At 41.2% G+C, this 18,938-nt stretch overlaps 2 protein-coding genes across 4 annotated transcripts in view; one reads left to right on the top strand and one right to left on the bottom strand.

Moving 5' to 3' along the window:
* Positions 1–2,576, bottom strand: part of LOC109472489 (N-acylglucosamine 2-epimerase-like) — a 5,646-nt gene extending 3,070 nt beyond the window's left edge. The window contains exons 1-6 of the mRNA XM_019772270.1: positions 2,302–2,576; positions 1,549–1,692; positions 1,360–1,435; positions 1,073–1,148; positions 782–951; positions 258–482 (exon numbers count right to left, since the gene is read on the bottom strand). Of these exons, the coding sequence (XP_019627829.1) occupies positions 258–482; positions 782–951; positions 1,073–1,148; positions 1,360–1,435; positions 1,549–1,652 (651 nt within the window). The 5' untranslated portion in view covers positions 1,653–1,692; positions 2,302–2,576. The remainder of the gene's footprint in view (positions 1–257; positions 483–781; positions 952–1,072; positions 1,149–1,359; positions 1,436–1,548; positions 1,693–2,301) is intronic.
* LOC109472467 (PX domain-containing protein kinase-like protein) lies at positions 1,624–13,750 on the top strand. Of its 3 annotated transcripts, none has more exons than XM_019772247.1 (20): positions 1,624–1,722; positions 2,985–3,096; positions 4,247–4,291; positions 4,935–4,985; positions 5,698–5,745; positions 5,840–6,032; positions 6,153–6,230; positions 6,517–6,590; positions 6,696–6,770; positions 7,023–7,127; positions 7,480–7,584; positions 7,976–8,137; positions 8,342–8,459; positions 8,668–8,743; positions 8,964–9,012; positions 9,127–9,204; positions 9,527–9,613; positions 9,788–9,857; positions 10,273–10,338; positions 12,205–13,750. In XM_019772247.1, exons 2-20 carry the CDS (start codon positions 2,995–2,997, stop codon positions 12,387–12,389), a joined length of 1,767 nt encoding a protein of 588 aa, XP_019627806.1. In that variant the 5' UTR covers positions 1,624–1,722; positions 2,985–2,994; the 3' UTR covers positions 12,390–13,750. The 3 variants fall into 3 exon arrangements, with proteins under 3 accessions (XP_019627806.1, XP_019627814.1, XP_019627821.1); XM_019772262.1 differs by lacking the exon at positions 1,624–1,722 and adding an exon at positions 11,122–11,174 and having other exon boundaries at positions 2,781–3,096; positions 12,205–12,252; XM_019772255.1 differs by lacking the exons at positions 1,624–1,722; positions 4,247–4,291 and having other exon boundaries at positions 2,780–3,096.
* Positions 13,751–18,938: the final 5,188 nt, after the last annotated feature.

The following is an 18,938-nucleotide window of genomic DNA, read 5'->3' as shown; positions in this document are numbered from 1 at the left end:
GATAAGATAAGACTGTCTTCTGGTATAGAATATGATCAGCAGATATAATTGATGCAATATAGGATCCTATTTGCACAATCAGGGGGATTAATCTATTATTTCTTAGTCATAAAGGCTAACATCATTTGGCGAAGGTATGAGATCGTGGAACTCTAGTTCTTTTTAAACTTCAGAAAAAGGTACAAATCTGCAACTGCAATTTGCAGACATGTTTCAGATCATTGACACTATAAGACTTCAGCACAGACAAAGATCACCTGTATATGCAGGAGCAGCCTTTGAACACACCACTTTGCTAGTTCGGCATACTTGTCCGCCAGCGTGGGGTCCATGGTCTCCAGCTGGTCAATCATGCACATGAGCATCATGGGTACCGCCATGCTATCCGTAGCTGGTGCACCAGGCCACTTGGGTCGTCCCAGGCCCGAATCGTCAACGGTCATCCAGTGAACCAGCTGGTCCATCATCCTTAAGGCCTCGTCCTTTTGTATAGAGAACAAGACATCAGACATTTTAGACTTCTTGGGAGAAACCTGGGTTTTTGCAAATTTATTGGAACAACTGAGGACATTGTATGACATACTTTGTTGGGGATTAGGACAGAAACTCATGCAATCCTCTGGGTTCCTGAATTCCCCCATGTCAACCACTAATTCCTGCTAGCTCCCGGCCAGATTCTGGCACCCCATTTCCTGTGTCTACCCTTTAGACCTCCTGTCATCCTGCCTGTCAATCTTACCCATCCACACGCTGTCAATATTTGATATAATTGGAACTCTACCCTGTACTTTGCTTCCCCCGTTGCTCGGTGGAGTTCTGACAACCCCAGGAAGTAGAACACCTCTGAGAACGGCTGCCGCTGCACCTTGACGGTCCGGCCGTCCCGCGTCACAGCAAAACTGCACTTCATGGTGTCAGGATCCTTCACATGCTTCATCAGGAACTCCCCTCCTGGAGGGACAACACATGGTATCATCATCCCTTTATCAAAGTGTGATGATCCAGACCCTAATGGTGTGGTATGATATTTGGACCAGTTAATTTCTATGATGGGGGTGCAGGCATTACTCACCTGCTATAGCAGCTTGTAACACATCTTGTCTGTGATACTTCTCAACTTCATTGTACAGCCTGCAGTACATCCACACCTGAAATGGTATAATTAGAAAAACACCTGTGAAACTCTTCCTACCAAAAAAAAAACATTTCAGAGCGATGAAAACAAAACCTAAACCTCTGCTTGGAGAGTACTGACAGCCTGTATCTTATCAGCCATATTTTAAATCATAGGTCATCATTTATTACATTTATTACATTGTATTAAATTTTGTGTTTTAAAAAAAATGGTGATGCTCTCACCTGCCTGCCTTGTAGCCAGCAGTATTTGGTGTCGTCGTAAACTTTCCCATCTCTGTCCAGGCACACATAGAAACCACTGAGGCGGAAGAAAAGGGAGTATTGCATCACCCTGGGGTCTGGTATCCAGGCTAATTTGATATCTATCTATTGACTTTCTGTACAAACATGACATCAGCCTGTGTAGCTCACCCGTGCTCGGTGTCATGTGAGTGTTGCAGCCAGAAGTCCACAGCCCTGTCCCGCTCGCGCTCGCATTTCTCCAGAAACTCTGGAAGTCGGGACGTCACGCTCATCGTAATACGGACAGGCAGAACTGAAACAGCAATGTGTCAGCTGTGGAGAGGAAGTCATCCTTATTAACAGGTATGGTATTGATTCATAGATATGTTTTTATGACAAGACACTTGTTCCATGCAGAGTTATCTAGTCTGATAATCTGAATAGATAAAGTTCAAGCAGCTCAATCAATGAATGGAAGGAATTACCAAAAAATACTAGTAGCCTGTAATGGTAGCTGCTAACATGTTGCTGAATGACAGATCCATTTAATGTGCTTGCTGGCCCTTCTGTTTCTACAGTAACTACATCTACAAATGACTGTCAACAGGAGTTAAATTATGTTTAATTGAGATAGGGGGACCTGATGCATGCTGTATGCATGCTGCCAGCACATAAACTGTACATGTATGAAGAAACTTACACATTAATTACAACTCGTTATTTTGGAACTTCTTATCTTTTAGATCATTTGAACTTTGATTTACAACAAAACAATCACCCCGTCATGTGACATCCTGCCCTACAGTATAGTAAAGTAGGTCACGGGCACCTCCCACTGACAGGTGGTGTTACGGTACACGGTACTAAAGCAGACCCTCTGATTTTCTACGCTAGCGCTAAACGATAAGGTTTGAAAAAACAAGCACTAATCTATTAACTTACACAAAGGGATCGCACAAACGCTGGTTGATTTTGATGGAGACAAACGGAGAAACAATCGTGAGCGCACACACCAACCTTCCTGATCGATGTGTCAAACTTCCGAATCCTGCCACGGGGCACGATTGATCCCTGCTGCGCAAATATACACTGACCTTTTCAATCAGCTGATACCCTCGAGTTGTGACTGTCTGTTTACTTCCGGGTTAGGAATGCCACGCCCCCTTTCTATATATTATGATGTGCTGTAGTACTATATGCAAGCTACTCTACTTCCCGTAGATTAGTTGACGTTTTCATAATTGTTTTCAGACGATGATTTTGCAATACACACAAGGCGTAAGGCAATTGTACTGATACCATTTGCAACCTTTATATGATATGTCAAACATCAGATCTGACACTAAGACTAACTACGCAAATTGTTTCTGTAGTTTTATACTAATCCGCTAGCCGTCTCTTCCGCAATGTTTTCAAGAGACACGCAGAGTCACATGACAGGCAGATTGCGTTGCATCCGCACGAAACGGGAGCTCGGCTATTTCCTCTTGCAGTTTTCGGACGCCTGGCCGTTATATATAACTGACAACTGCTTGACTCAGGAAAACCCCAACGTCGACTTCGTGCTAGAGCGAGCTCCGTCCGAACTCACGCGAGATTTTCGCCCCTCCCCCTCGGCGTGACAGGTGATCCAACATGGCGCTCTTCGAGAAGAAGAAGGCGCAGAAGGTGACGTTAGACGACACTTCCCGTCTTTCCTGTACCATCGAGGCCGCCCAGAACGTGCAGGGACACACGGTACGTACCACAGATCCTTTCTGCCAAATTTCACTGTGCAGAGACGCGTAGGAGCGGAGTTAGGCATGTCCTGGTGGTGCCAACTTGGACGGTTTTTGGCCGATCCGCTAGCTGAAAACGTCGCATGTCAACAAACGTGAAACCTGCAACAGGTTACTCCAAGCAGATGTTATGTGGGTAAATTTGCTGTGTACTTTACCATAAGGTAACCAGTTGTTAATTAAGGAGCTAATGTGTTAAGCTAACCCACAACATCTGCTTGGAGTTCAGCAAGCGGTCAAATTTTGCGTGACTGGTGTTGACATTTTTTCACTTGACAGACCAGGAATTAACACTGTAAATAAACTTCGCTACTCGCTGAAAACCCAAATGGCAACACTTTGTGCTGACGGACAAATTATGGAGGACAAGAAATGACAAAGAAGTTCTATTGTGCTCTTACATTTGTTATTGAGAAAATAAGCTTTACACAAATGACATACTGTTTGACACTTATAATTCATTCTTCAAGTGTCAGGTAGACTTAGAATACATAATACAGACATGCCAAGTGGCATAGCCATTCAGTACAGGTGTTTTTACACCATTTCTCTGAATGGCATGTTCTGTTGTTTAAAATCATTGCTAAACATAGTCGTACTAATCTGTCGTTAGTCTTCTTCCTCCACACAATTTTCACAGCTTCTTATGCAAAACAGTGTTTACTTGGATTGAGTACCAGTTACAATGGTCTATAAAAGCTGCTAAAATGTGTTTCATAAATACAGGTTATAAACTAATTAAGATTCCAGGGAGCTGGGACCAGTTGAGGGTGGATATTACGTTGCATATGGAGCTATCTTTAGGTGTGTGTGACATTCCTTACAGCACTGAAAAAGGGTCAACAAATTTTCCAAAGAGCTCAGAGGGATTGTTGTGTAGAAAAGGCATTAGTAGGATTATTTCCTAGAAGTCATTGAGAACAGACAAAAGACCATGTAACAAAAATCAAGTAATGTTACATGCATTTTCTTCAAATCTTATTTAAAAATTAAAGCAAGTGTCTGAAAAGTATTGTATACTTCAAGAAAATTGTTTGGAGTTAACAGTATGTGAGCCTATAGATTGCATGTTTTCTTTAGTTCCACCAGTGTTTGTGTCCCTCCTACAGGTGAATGTAGTCAGGGTTCTAGACTTCCTGGGGTTGGACCATCAGGTGCTAACAGACAGGTTCACTTTTCCTTCACACAAAAATCACTGGTCCTCTGCCATGACAAAAAGGGGTAGATTTAGCGAGGACATGTATCCAACTTGGGGCTTGCCTAGTTCTGCTATTTTGGCTCCCAGAGCTGAGTAGATTCCTTTGTAACTAGGCTAGCTCTAGGCAACCCTGTCCTATATGTCCCTCTCATATATAGGTCAACTGACCTAGGGTACATCAGAAGAGATTTCAATAAATGTAACTGATTTCAAAGGATTATTGGCCTTTCCAAATATTCAGGAGACAGACCCACAATACTCTCTTTCTAAACCCTTTTTGTTCTGGCAAGCAAGCCAAATTGTCATTTTAAATCACCATCAAAAATTGATTTTGCAAAAGTTGAGGCCGGGTAATCTCATTCAAAATTGATTCAGTGATTGCTGAAATTGTGAGATACAAGTAACATACTAGATACTATACTTTTATTATAAGTTACTTGTATGTGTGCTCTAAATTTGATAACTAGTCAAGGAAATGGCTTGAGTCTTGACAACTGCTACTGTATTTCGCCATTGGTGATATAATGTCCTATGACCTTGACACTGTTGAAATTTGTGTACCAAGTTACCAACTGCATATGTGTTGTTTCCCACTGTAGGACTACGTGATCAGAGTGCAGCGAGGACCCCTGGCAGAAAACAGCTGGCAGGTCAGCATGGTGTACTTGACACCTCTCTATCTTCTGGTGTTGTTTGCCCTTATTTGGTATCAGACACAAGGTAACATAGCCTTGCCATGAAAGCTGTGCACTTAGACATACATATCACGAGTGTGGCATGTGGTAAAGATTGTACAACACTAGGTCACATTGCACTGAAAGCCACCTATTCAATTGTATTGATTGAAATGTTGTCATTATCATTTAAATCATTGGTATCTAAAGTGCAGCCCTGCTTTAACCTTCTCCCTGCTGCCTAAATCTGTAAGTAGACTGTAATTGGAAGCCAAATGGCTAACACAAAAACGTTCTGTACCACAGTGTGTACTGTAGGGGTGGGGCATTGCTACAAAGTGTCAAAGTTTATGTTGACAATGTAAAGTCTGAAGTTTGCTACATAATGTTTGCACAACCAAAAGTTTAGACAAGGTCTTTGTCATTGGGCTAACTGATATTGATATAGAATTAATTACCTTTCCTTGCAAGAAATGTCTATATATATATATGAATAATCATAATTGAAGAAATGGCCTGAAACTGAGTATACTGTACTGTTGACATGTGCATATAATGTACAATATTATATTTCTGACTTAAGAATATTTATAGGATTTGGAGATGGGCACAAAATATTATTCCAATTTTTTACTATACATCTACAATGTATATGGCCAAGCTAAGGTATTATCATTTGTTTCTGCAGATTAACAGAAGATACAGTGATTTTGCTGCCTTGAACACTGCATTGCAGGTGAGTTAATAAACTTGTTCACAGTTTAAACAGACAAAATATGTTTTCCTGTTGTGAAGACTAAGATAATAAAATGGTTTTTTTCTTTCCATAGATGGGAGGGCTGGATCTGAACTTGCCTCCTAAGAAGATATTTGGTAACATGGAGCGGGAGTTCATCGCTGAGCGGCAGCAGGGGCTGCAGGTGTTCCTGAACAACATCACCTCACACCAACTACTGTCTCTGTCACTCATCGTCAGGAAGTTCCTGGATCCTACCAACTACCCGGAGAGTATGAACACACAAGGTACTAACTATAGACATGTATATCGTCACGCACACTTACACAGAAACACACATTACTACCAACTACCTGGAGCGTTCTTGGGATTCGTTTTTCAACATGTTTTATTGTTTCTCTCCACAGAGGCTGCCCTCCAACATGTGTCCATGTTCTTCAGATCAGAACCTCATTGGGAAGTCATAGAACCACTACGAGATGTCGGTAAGTTTTCTTCCAAACAAGTCCAATCTTTTCTCATTATGTTGTTGTTTTGTCATCTCAACTGAGGTGAAGCATGATGCTTTTTCAAGTATCTTATTTTGCAATGCAGCTTCGCTACAGCTTGCGTTCATAGCCAACCACACCTGTCCACTCCTTCTCTTCTCAATAAGTGTGTTGGGTTCATTTACATACAGAGGTTTGGCGCTTGAAGCTTACGCTTAAATTCTGGCATACACTGGGCAGCTGGCCATATGTCACCGTCCAACTTGACTGTTTTTTTCTATAGGCTGGAGATTTAGAAAAACCTACTTTCTCATCAAACCCAAAGATCAGCCAAAGGAAAAACTAGTCCTATCTTGGGTGAGTACAGTCACACTTTTTTGTGGTACTTTATCGCTGCAGTTCTGTGTTATTCTGCAAGGTGGCAGTTGTTTACTTAACTATTGTTTCTGCCTCCCTCCTCAGACTGACTTTGGTCCAGACAAGACAATAGATGATAAAGATCTTGTGCCAATCATGAAATTACTTCCAACAATACAAGTAAGTGTATACTCTGAATCTTTGCCTTTGCTTCCTCTTGGAATAAATCAAACTTCTCAATCAAGTAGAACTGTGACAAATTTACCTCAAGGGATATTTATCAAATTATCTTCCACTCATACAAATGTAGACAAGCTTACTTGGCAAATGCTATCACTGCTTTCAATTTGATAATGATCATTGATCTAGTTAAGCCTCCACCAGAACATTACTTTCTAAGGTCTCTGTACTCAACTGTTTCTGTCCCTGTAGCACCCGTTTGTTTATCCCGTTGTGTTCGCTACGTCCATGGAGAACGGAGGCCTTGCCATCCGCAGCTTCTACCAACCAGGGACACTCAGGGATGCCATCTGTAAAGTAAGATTCAGGCCTTCTCTACATGTTGTTTTTTTTTATTAGAAAATGTAAATTACAAATAGATTTTACCAATAAAAGTTTCAACAGGCATCTCACACACATCTTTTAGGAAAAATTGAATTCTAGATCATTCTTGAAGCAGTCCATATGTAATAGACAGCAATCATTGCCCACTTTTATGTTCATTGTGTTTGATTGGTTTATTAGGATCACCATTAGTGTTCCATAAATTTTCCTGGAGTGTGGCTAATGCGAGATGAGGGTTTGCCAGGCCTTCATCCCGGGATTTGTTTTCATATACGGTATGCCATGATGATGTATTCATAATTTTTTTTTTTACATCTCTCCACAGACAAAACCAAATAAAGTGCATTTTCTGAAGAAATACTGCAAGCCAAAGATGTATGCCCCCCTCCCACTCCCTGCAATAAGAACCTGTGGAAGACAAGTACTAGAGGTGAGCTGAGTTTCTGGTTCATCATGGGACACAGTACCAGTGTAGCAGTCCAGAATATACCCCTGGCCAGAATGTACCCGGGTATATTTTATCAGGGGGCATATTCCAGCCTGCTACAGCTGACACCCTGTGGTGTTTGAATACATTATGTAGCAAGTGGCAGGACAGAGTTGGAGGGGCTGGTGACCATACACATAGATGTGTTTGGATAAGAATACACAGAGCAGTATGTTTGGCTAGACCATGTCAATGTAAACATTATATATATATATATATATGCAAATGTTACCTTTCTAGTTATTGGATTAATCCCTTCTTAATGGCTGTTGGTCAAATTGCATGAAAGGAGAGCTCTTGTCTGAGACTTGATTTGTCTGTTTGTTTTTTGTAGGCCTTAAAGTTCCTCCACGACAAGGGCTGGTTCTATGGTCAGCTCCATGCGGGGAATGTGATGTTGGAGGAGAACTGCTGCCGCCTGCTGGACCTGGAGAACAGCGTCCTGGGTCTGCCTCCCTACTACAGATACTTCCTGACACAGCTCAGGAAAGTACAGGTACACTGGCTATGGTTATGTCGCATATCTAAATCATTGTTCTTAACAAGTGTTTGCATATCTAAAGATAATTTCCCATATATAGTTTTTAAGTGCCAAAAAGATTCCAATGCAGTGTTGACCAACAGGTTTTGCGTAGGCACCGTGCATTCAGATGTGATTCATACATGCACGGTACTGAGTGTTGTCTGTGATGTGTTGTAGACCATGGAGCAGGTAGATGTGTACAGTTTCGGCCACCTGGTGTATGAGATGGCGTTTGGAGACCAGCTACAGACGGCAACACTGGAGATGCTGCCTTTGGACTGTCCTGCAGAACTCAGTAAGTCTTAGCTATATGAATGAATGAGTGTTTTTATGCTGTTGTTACTATTGATTGTTGTTGCCATTGCTCTTACCACCATACACTTATAAAGTCTAGTTGTTAAACTAAAAACGCTTCTTACATTAAAATTGTTACTTTGATACAAAATACAAAGTTAACATACTTCTCTGCCAGCCAACAAAACCCTGCTGTTGGTATGTTTCAGGAACGTTCCTGGAGTCCATTCTCACTGTGGACGCTGTAAAGTCTCTACCTTCTGTATCAGACCTCCTGGCTAGTCCGTAAGTACAGATTCATTCAAACCACATATCAGGAGAATCAGTATTCTATACTGTGCAACAGATGTAGTGTTAAGGTTACTTAAGGAGATTGTACCTTTGATGCATTAAAACTGGATGCTAGTGTTTCAATCTAAAGCTTTTCATAATTTGCTTGATGAAAAGTTATGAAGGTCCTCTGTGTGTGTGGTTTGCCATCAACATTGCTCCATTCTCATTTCAGGCTGTTCAGCAATGTGCCTGTGGTTCTACCAGATAAACCTCAGTTGAAGGTATGTACTGACAGAGAAGCTATTTATACAGATATACAGGTAAACAAATATTCTCCTTTCCCTGATAAATTGTTTGTTTTGTCAGTTAAACCTATGTTTGTTTTATATCCTTAGATCCCCAGTAAGTTAAAAGAAGCCCTGAAGTCAGCAAAGGAGGCGACAGAGAAAAGACTGAAACTTGACCAGGGAGTGGTGAGTACAATCCATAGCTTACTGTATTTTAATATATATAAGAAAGGCATGTCATTAAACTATGCATAATAGTCTACCAGAAAAATTTGCTCCTCATAAAGCATTTCAGATGGTCAAGTCATGCCCCTGGACCTACCTGGGATCCATGCTTCACATGATGTAGTTATGTTAAACAAAATTGAGATGACAGAAAAATTTCAGGCTGACTAGAACAACACAGGTGTCACTGAGTACAACACAGTCGATTTTTATGTGTGGAGATATTGTGTTGTGTATTCAAATCATGTTTTTCATGTGTGTTATTTGTTTGTTTCTGTCCTAGTTTAACCAGGTGAGGAGACAATCTAAAGCCAAGGCTCACCACATGTCTGATGAAGAGAAGAAGAAAAGGAAAAAATCAGCCAGAAAGGTTAGTGCCATTAATTGTGCCTTTCATCTTGAAAAAAAAAAGTTAAGAGGATAAGCTGAGCTTGCAGTCAGAGTTCTCGTATACATTTCATACAAACATTCAAATGCCATTCAAATGTTTTTCTATCCACCAGTGCTTATGACAACCAAATGATCCTCTGCCTTTTCCCCACAGCGTCTGTCCCAGCAGCCTACAGGACAGGAGGAGGACCACAACACCAACCACCTACCAGCTACCAATGGGGGTAAGAGTCATGGTTTAAGGAAGAGTCAGGGGTTTGATGTTAGTAAAACCTATTGGCTTTCTTGGTTCTTAGAAGTGACAGGGAAAATACAGTCCTAGACATCCTGTGATAGCCTCAAATGTTGCCATAGGAGCTACAAAGTCAACATACTAGGCTGGTTTTTGAACTCAGGCTTATTGTTATACCTGTTCTGTGTGTCATCAGGCCAATCTAGCACTCCTGTTTTAACCTGACCTTATTGCAACATTAACATTTCCCCCATTTCCCCTCTAGCATAAGCATCAGTCCAATTCAAGTCACAAGATGACCAATTCTTTAAGTCACACATCATTATCACTTTCACGACACCCAACTAGCTATTCTCATTTTGGCCCCCGGCCAGATTTTGTAAAAATCATTTCTTGTTCCCTCGCAGTTGGTTCCAGTACCACCAGTCCCACATCTTCAGGTGCACCGTCACCTGTTCCTCCACCTGCGCCAGGTGAGTGCTCCTCATTTCCAGCAAAACTGTCACGGTCGTCTCCTCAGGAAGGTTAAGCCCCTGTCACACATAGCCAAACATGGCCTCCTGAACACTGCTGAACTCTCCAAACCATGGTTAGGAGTAGGTTGGGGGGAACGTCAGCTGATGTTTGGCTGCAACAGCTGAATGTTTCAAAATGTTTAAAACATTTGGGAAATAGAACCACCATGAATTTACAGTACACAGACATGCAAAGTCCAGAGTAATCTGTACAACTACACTACTGTCTTGACTGTCGCTCTTGTACAAGGTAATAAGAGTACAATCAACATGTATTATGTATGTCCACTTAAGACCAGGAAATCGTATTAGAAGATAACCTTTACTATATATATGTACAATCTGTCTCTTGTTGTTACAGTATCATATATCCTTACATATAAGTATTGTATGGCACGTAATTACAACAAGCAGCCTGTCCTAACCTATACATGTACATGCAAATGATTTGGAGTAAACTTTGATGCTGTGTGTTTGATGCCGTTTGACAGTGCAGCTGCTAACAAAGCAATGGAAAAACATGTGCTATACACAGTCATACATGGATGTCACAGCATTTTCTTGTACACAAAGCATGGTATTATGATGTACTTACACTGATACCATTTACTGTCATCCTGCTGATTGCATTACATGATTTCCCCCATGCATGCCCCCCTCCCCCATGTGTGTTACCAATCTACTTACCTTGCCTGATTCAAGTGAAAAGTGATACGTGTAATTACTTGTTTAATCCCCCAGCTGCAGATCATGATCAGAAAGCATGAGGATCTCAGGAGGATCCTGGATCTCCTGTAGGTTTGATCACCGTTAGATCTCGCTGGTGTCTGTGACTAACGCTGCTTGTCTGGATGTGTGCCGCATGAGCACGTCAGTAGAACATTCTCTGCCTGCGCGAAACCCAGATTTTTCGCGTTTTTTGCTGGTTGTTTAGTCAATGCTGCACCAGAATTTTGCCTGTTGCAGATGATTTCTTCTCCAACACAATATTTGAAAACTATAGACAGAATTCATTACATACAGTCACGGTACATGAGTACAACCCTAAATGAGACGTTCTGCCAAAGTGCTATGCTTAATACATTGGTGCAGACGCAGTATGTTCAGCTGAGGTGCTTCCGCATGCACTGCGCTAACTCTGGAGTTGTTGCCTGTGACTGTTGTGTGTGTGGTGTAGTTGTGCTGTGTTGTGTTGTGTATGAAGTGTTGTACATCACCCCTGAAATGAATCACATACAAAGTCTGCATATCATGTTCAGTGCTTGTAGAAATATACATTTATCTATTTATCTATTAATAACAATTTCCTTCTTGCTGGCATTCTTTTCTTTACAGTTATTGCAAGTTGGTACACATACATGTATGAATGGTTTGGCATTTGCCTAGTTTTGAGACACTGTGAGGATTTTCGGTTACAGAAAGGGTTGGTGGAAAGTGCAGTCGGCCGTGATGGTGACCAAGGTTGGACAGGTTTTCCATCCCATGATGAGCCTGTACTGCACTTTCCACCAACCTGCTATTCAAGTTGAATGCTTTCTACCGCTTTTCTCAAAAGATTTCATATCACTGATGTTAACTTTTTCTTGTGTACTATCATGCAATCCATGTTTCATATATATTGTACATGTATTTCATAGATAGAATGGCATAGTGTATATATATATAATTGAACTCCTTAGCATTGTTATAAGCAATGGTGTAGATATTAGTCTCGATATTCAGTACTGCTCAAGAACTTGCCACACATTTTACCTGTTACAATTGTTGTGCAAAAAGTTTGACATTGACTCTGCATGACCCCTGTCCCCCTGTGTCTGTTCACAGCTGCTCCACCTCCACCCCCAGGCCCTCAGGGGGGACCCCCTCCCCCACCCCCTGCAGCTGGACCCCCTCCACCGATGCCTTCGTCATCCGGGGAGCGGGGCGCTCTCCTCAACTCCATCTGTGGCTTCAGTAAGGCCGGGCTGAAGAAAGCCGTCACTGTGGATAAGAGCGGACCGTACTTCTAGGCTCTATGCAAATTACACTCCTTATAAGGAATCCAAGTCACTGCCTTTTCCTTTTGAAATAAGGACTGTACCACTCCACAAAAAGGGGTGTATTTTTCACTGTTCTACTCTGTTTGTACTCTGAAGACTTTTTTGATGAGTAAGCAGGACCAGTGAGTATTTTCTACTGTTCTTTCAGACTTTGTAATTATGTAAGAAACAGGGTGAAAGAAAGACATTAAATTTTGTAAAAATCCAAAAATCAAATCCTAGCAGATATACACCATGAACTCTATATGGAGACACGTTATTTTATTTTCAAATCAAAAGAAAGTACTGACTCAACATCAGCATTGTTATTTTTCCTTGAAGTCAATGATTGTTTTGTTTTTTCCCTAAACATAAGGTGCAGAGTAGCCAGACCATGTACAATGTGACCTTGTGAAGGAATGTTTATGTTATATGAATGTCTCTGTATGCAGCATTTGCCAACATGTATGCTATAATTCTAATTACATTATTTTGTGATATTGTATGCTTAATGTACAGTTACCTGTAATGCATTATACAGTCTAGAGATGTCATTGAATTGTCATTGCATGTAAGTAAAGCATCTCATGACAAAACTAAGCTGACTTGATTGTTTTTGTAACCTACTTTATAATGACTATGTTATAATCTGCAATCATTGTTCATTATGTTTGTACTCTTAATAGGGCTGTTTTAGACCAAGACAATCATCAGTATACAGTATGATTATTATTATGTTATACCGGTACTCTCTAAGTTAAGTGTTGAACCTACTGTGTACATTGAGTTACTTATCAACACTTGTTTCTAACTTGTATCTGTTTGAAATCCTTGGTGAAAGTACTCTGGCTCAAGAACTATTTACCACATGTAGTTGTTTTTTTTCTAGCAGTTTGTAGATTCAATGTTCTTTGTTAACAGTGATATGTAAGCCCCCTCCCACAAACTCAAATGCCTTGAAAAAGCCAGGGTTTGTTTTTTGTAACTGAGACCTTTGTAAAATACAAATTACATGTATGTGGAAACTGTTAACAACAAATCAAAGTGCAATGAGTAGAAAGTGCCTTATGGTTATCAAATCATACAAAATAACTTTTTCTTAATTTTGACTTTGACTTACCAAAAAGACTAGATCTAGATTCAAACAGTACAGTGCAGTATATAGCTGCAGACTATATATATATACCCAAGTCAATGTGATGTAGTTCTTGTTCTAGCAGATAAGGACTGTTTTGTACAGCATGTTCTCTACCCTTTGTGTAGTGCCTTATGTGATATTACTACAACATGCTTTGGTTTAATTTGCCAGTGTGCAAAGGTCTGTGGCATGGCTGTGTGCAGAATGTTAAAAGTTTTCACCACTGCTGGCAGTGAATTACTTTCATGCATGGGCGACTAAAAAGATATCAAGCTAATGTAAGCTGAGACCTGTATTGTAATGTTTGCTTCAACTTTGGCAAACACAAAAGATTGGATAAGATTGTTGTAAATGTGAAGATAGAGGAGCAGTAGAGGAGCACCCAACTGCATACACAATCTTTGTTCATGGAACTATTGTTGTTATAGCCAACTTTAGTCAAACATTCTTGCTTGTTCTTTGAGTTGTTAATGTCACTAAATAATTGCCCATTTTGCATTTGTATGATTTGCATGTGTATGAGTACATCACATTAAAGTACATAATGTACTGATGCGATCTTTAATTCAAAGAACCAAAGACAGGCATGTTTGCCTATGTGTGGATGGTATTCAGCACCAAGGACAGGCACGTTTGTGTGTTGGTAGTGTTCAGCCCCATGGACAGGCATATTTGCGTGTGTGGATGGTGTTCAGCACCAAGGACAGGCATAGTTGCCTGTGTCTGATATGCCTGTGTGTGTGTGTGTGTTCAGCACCAAGGACAGGGATGTTCGTCTGTGTGCGGATAGTGTTCAGAACTAAGGACAGGCATGTTTGCCTGTATGTGGATAGTGTTCAGCACCAAGGACAGTATGTGGATGGTGTTCAGCACCAAGGACAGGTGTGTTTGCCTGTGTTTGAATGGTGGTACATTCACACACATCACTTTCTGGCCTTATTTAGAATATAAAACACTCGCAAAGTCTATAAATAGGACTTTTTGATCGCCATGTATGGAACAGTTTACTTCACAAATCTATTGCATTATGTCATGTCCTCCTTTCTGGGACCACAATGGTTCTGTTATATCAAATCAGCGCTAGTGTCCCTCAAACGTGTATATGTCTGCTCTTTAAGTGAATAGCTATCAGTTTGTCTATCAAGCGACCTTCAATTACAACATTTACTTGTGTTAGAATACAGACTTTAACACGGTACGTTATCCTATTGGGCAAAATGGTCGTTCTGTACACACCAAACGGCGTCATAACCTGAAGAGTTGTCAAGGGGGCTAGAGAAAAGAAATTTGTACTGTCCCAACGGCAAGGTATCTGCACCTTGTGAATTATTCCTGGCGTGTCCTTGTTGGTATCACGAGGACCTCAGTGTCATTTCCGAGGACATGTCAACAGTGATGAGTCCGAGGAAGTACCCGAGGGTAAGGATTATTGTCTGGGAAAACCACTGCTCTATCCCCGGGCCCTTCCCGGAATTGTACATGTTCATAATGAAACATACCAACGGTCCTGGTCACTGAACGTGGTATGTTCAGTGGCCGATCCTGGTCGTTGAACTATACCAAGAGCTGGTAACGTCAACGTTAACACTGTCAGCGGTCTAGTGTAAACCAATCAATAATTACACATAGAAATAAATACTAGCCAGTACATGTAGTTGCAAATATACATTAAGTCGGCTACATCACATTGGACAGCTCACAAGGTTCACATTGATTTCTTAACTTGCTATATGCGAGAAAAAAGGGCGATGCAACATATTTACAAAAGTGGTAGCTTTACATCAACAAGCTTTAGTATAGAGCTTAGTATTATCTCGAGTCTTGCTTACAATGGTGAAAGAACTGGCATATTGAATGCTCGTGATCAACAACTTCCTACTTCAAATCCAACATTGTTTGAACTACTCGTACTTGAGTTACTTCATTCCTTCTCTTCCATCTACTAGTAACTTATCCGGTTCCATTTAGGTTTATAAGTAGTAGCGTTTTGATACTTGTTTTCTGGTGACCTATAGTAGAATAAGATACGGTCAGTGGTCACTCGTCCGTTGCTGGACAATTTCCATATAGGATGCCCAAGTCCTCCATAGTACTGGTACTGTCACATGCCGTGGTCATGTTTTCGGGATGCCGCCCGTACAAGCTATTTCTTGACATAGAGGGTGTCGGTTCGTTATGGTTCGCATTTACAGCACAGTAACGGGGTGCTGGGTTATGATTGTCTGAAACAATTTCATTCTGATACAGGTTTGTGTCTTCATATGCTGAATTTGCTGCTGCTATTCCGTACGGCCTTTCTTCCTCATCGGACTCGGGTACTGCTTGTAGCGGGTCCGGGCCTGTAGCCCCAGGACTGGAGTTGTCCTCACCGTCACACACAGGTAGATCAGGAGCTGACGCAGAGGCGTAGTGGTGATCCTGTCCCTCCTCTGTGTCTCCAGAATGTCCGGGTGTATCATCGTTACTGTACTGATGGATGTCTGCTTGTGTGATACGGGCCGTGCGCTGGGAACGATATCGTGCCTCCCCTGTAACTGTCAACGGAGTTTCGACCAATTGGAAACGCCGTAGCGGGAAAGAATTCGGATCTAATTCTTCCTTTATGCGATAGTTTGCTATATTGGGTACGGCAGGAACACAGGCAACCATAGCCTGCACCCCCACATGTAATGTTGCACTGGACGGGTTAGTGTTGTCTCTGTTGGCACTGGACTGTTTTCTCCAACACAAGGCGATAGTGGGAAAAAGGGCCAAAAAGAAAGTAGCAACGGTAGTGGCGACAATTAAATAAACGTTTGGCCCACGTGCATTTGTGGTTTCTGAAGTAATGTTGCCAAGAGCACAGAACTTCTGATCAAGTGACCCTGATAGAAACCTGGGTAAACAACAGGACTTGTTCATAAAAGTGAGACAGTTGTCTAGCTTGTTTTTACCTGTTGTGTTCATTGCATTAGTCGACAGGTTTTGTCGTTTCTCTATGGATTTCTTAGTAAATACACAAAGCACAATATCAACTTTCACTTTAGAGTACCCTTTGTCTGCTACAAAGGTGTATACACCAGAGTCCTGTACGGAAATGGCGTCAGTGGAAGAGTTGAGATAGCGGCGTCCAGTTGGAGTGTCCCAGTAGTAAGAGTCGGTAAAACGCACAGGTACACTTTTGGGGGGGATGTGAATGTCAACGCTTGCAAATACCTTCATGATGGAGGGATGGATGCCGAAGTATTTAAAGCGTTCTTTGACAAAGAACGCTTCGTTGACATAAGATCTATTATTTCTCGTGTTAGTCGTGTAATAATAGGCGAGTAACGTATCTGTATATGCACTGCTGTCTGATTCGTCTGGACAACGCAAAGGGTTTCCTCGCAAATCGTAAGAAGTCTCTGGACGTACTGTTTTTATGTCTCTCGGTATTTTATTGATGTGGTTTATTTTAAGCACTACGAAATAGAGATGTTTACTGAGGATTAGCTTGATGGCCTCCATCGGAAATACAGAAAGGCGGTTGCCTGACAGTTCGAGAAAGTCCAGACTTTCCAAACCGTGAAAAGCCTGCTCTGATATGTGAGAAATGTAGTTATGTGAAAGGATGAGATTGGACAACATCGTGAGTGTAGAAAAAGCGAACTGACGAAGTGAAACGATGTCATTTCTGTCAACATCAAGGTGGACTAGTTCACGAAGTCCCTGGAACTTTTGTGGTAATATGCGTTTCACCTTGTTTTTGTCGATAAAAAGATATCGTATTTCAGGAGTTGTATTGAAAGAGGGGAGGTGGGTTATTTTGTTATTTGACAGCCTTAGTGTGTGGGTGCCTGGTGGAATGGAGTCTATCGGGATGTATGTTAAGTTTTGTCCCGTGTAATCAATGTAGTTTTTTCCCAAACTAGTGGTTAACAAAGTAAAGAAGATGAGGGCGGTAGCCACGGATTCCATTTTGCGTCACGGCACAATAATGTGCTGTGAAAACGTCCTGTGGATGCAAACGACGAACGAACAATTACAACAAAAATCACTGGAAAAATATTCTCGATTGCAAAACCAAAAAGCTGAAGCTTCATAAAACATGTGTTTTCTGGTACCGGTATGTGTCAGGCCGCGGAGTTTGGTCAATGCTAATGCTAAAACACATTACAAACCTGTGGAAAAATTCCTAGAGAATTCCTAGAATTCATGCAAACTGCACACAACACTGTACCATTAGGCTCCCCCCTGAGGCGTCGCCAAAATATTATTGATTGCAAGAAACTAAAGACAGTGCTGTCTTTACACAATGAATAAACAGCTCGGTGTGAACTTAAGCTAAACCAGCACATGTGGCAATTGGGATATTCGGATTGCTCTAAGCGGCGTGGGAGCTCGAGAATGAAACTGTATTTTCTAGTCTAGCTATACCCGTCATATACGGTATAGCCAAATATCAATTCCCTCAATACGGAATGTATAAGTGTATTTTGAGGTATAGCCCGAGCTCTATGAAGAAACATATTTGTTTGTAACAATCGGAATTGAACGGAATGTCCTAGTTCTATTTTCTATTCCAGTGCTACAGAATGTGGTTATCAGCGGTCACAAACTTCCTCAGGCAAAGTAGCCAAAACACCATAAATTCCAGACAGAATTCGAGGACAAGACACTATCAAACTAGAAAGGCCAATATTTGCTTTGGAGCAAATACAGCGATGGGTTCACCACATTTTGCGACATGGCAGGGAAAGAATGAGAAACACAAGGGAAAACAATGATTTACATTGATATAACTATAATATGAAGTAACATACAACTAAAACAACAGTTGGATAGCTATTCCCTACTTTATTGGTTAGGATTTTTAATTGCATAATGCAAACTGTTGATTTTCAAAATAAATAAAAAAACGTTCATGCCCCACATTCCAATGCTGGAGCAGAAAAGCTTGAAATACCTACCAAAACACTTGAATAAAGACATACTGTCAGTATGGAAATGCCTGTGCAGGTGTTAATCAAGTTAAATCCCAACAGCCAATCAGCAAGAAATGCTCTGTGCAGGTGGAAATGCTCTGTGCAGGTGTTAATCAAGTTAAATCCCAACAGCAAATCAGCAAGAAGTATAGAGGAAAGCTGCATGCCTATTGGTTGATGCCCTGCATTCCATTGTGATGACTCATGCCCAAACGTGTAACATAGGCACACTAACACAGTAATACATTTGCTATAACACAGCCAAAAAACTCAAATAAAACCATTTTAAAAGCCTGTATCACAAACATTTAAAAAAAGCCTAGGGGTATTTGCCCACTGTACCTCCATACCAAATTTCAGGACCTTAGGCCCTAAAATGAAGAAGCTGAATCCATTTAAACTAGAAAGGCCAATATTTGCTTTGGAGCAAATACAGCGATGGGTTCACCACATTTTACG

The sequence above is a fragment of the Branchiostoma belcheri genome, unplaced genomic scaffold (genome assembly GCF_001625305.1).
Source record: "Branchiostoma belcheri isolate BF01 breed outbred unplaced genomic scaffold, Haploidv18h27 scaffold10, whole genome shotgun sequence".
NCBI lineage: Eukaryota > Metazoa > Chordata > Leptocardii > Amphioxiformes > Branchiostomatidae > Branchiostoma > Branchiostoma belcheri.
The sequence above is the reverse complement of the archived record's forward strand: the minus strand, read 5'-3'. Positions and strand labels throughout refer to the sequence as shown.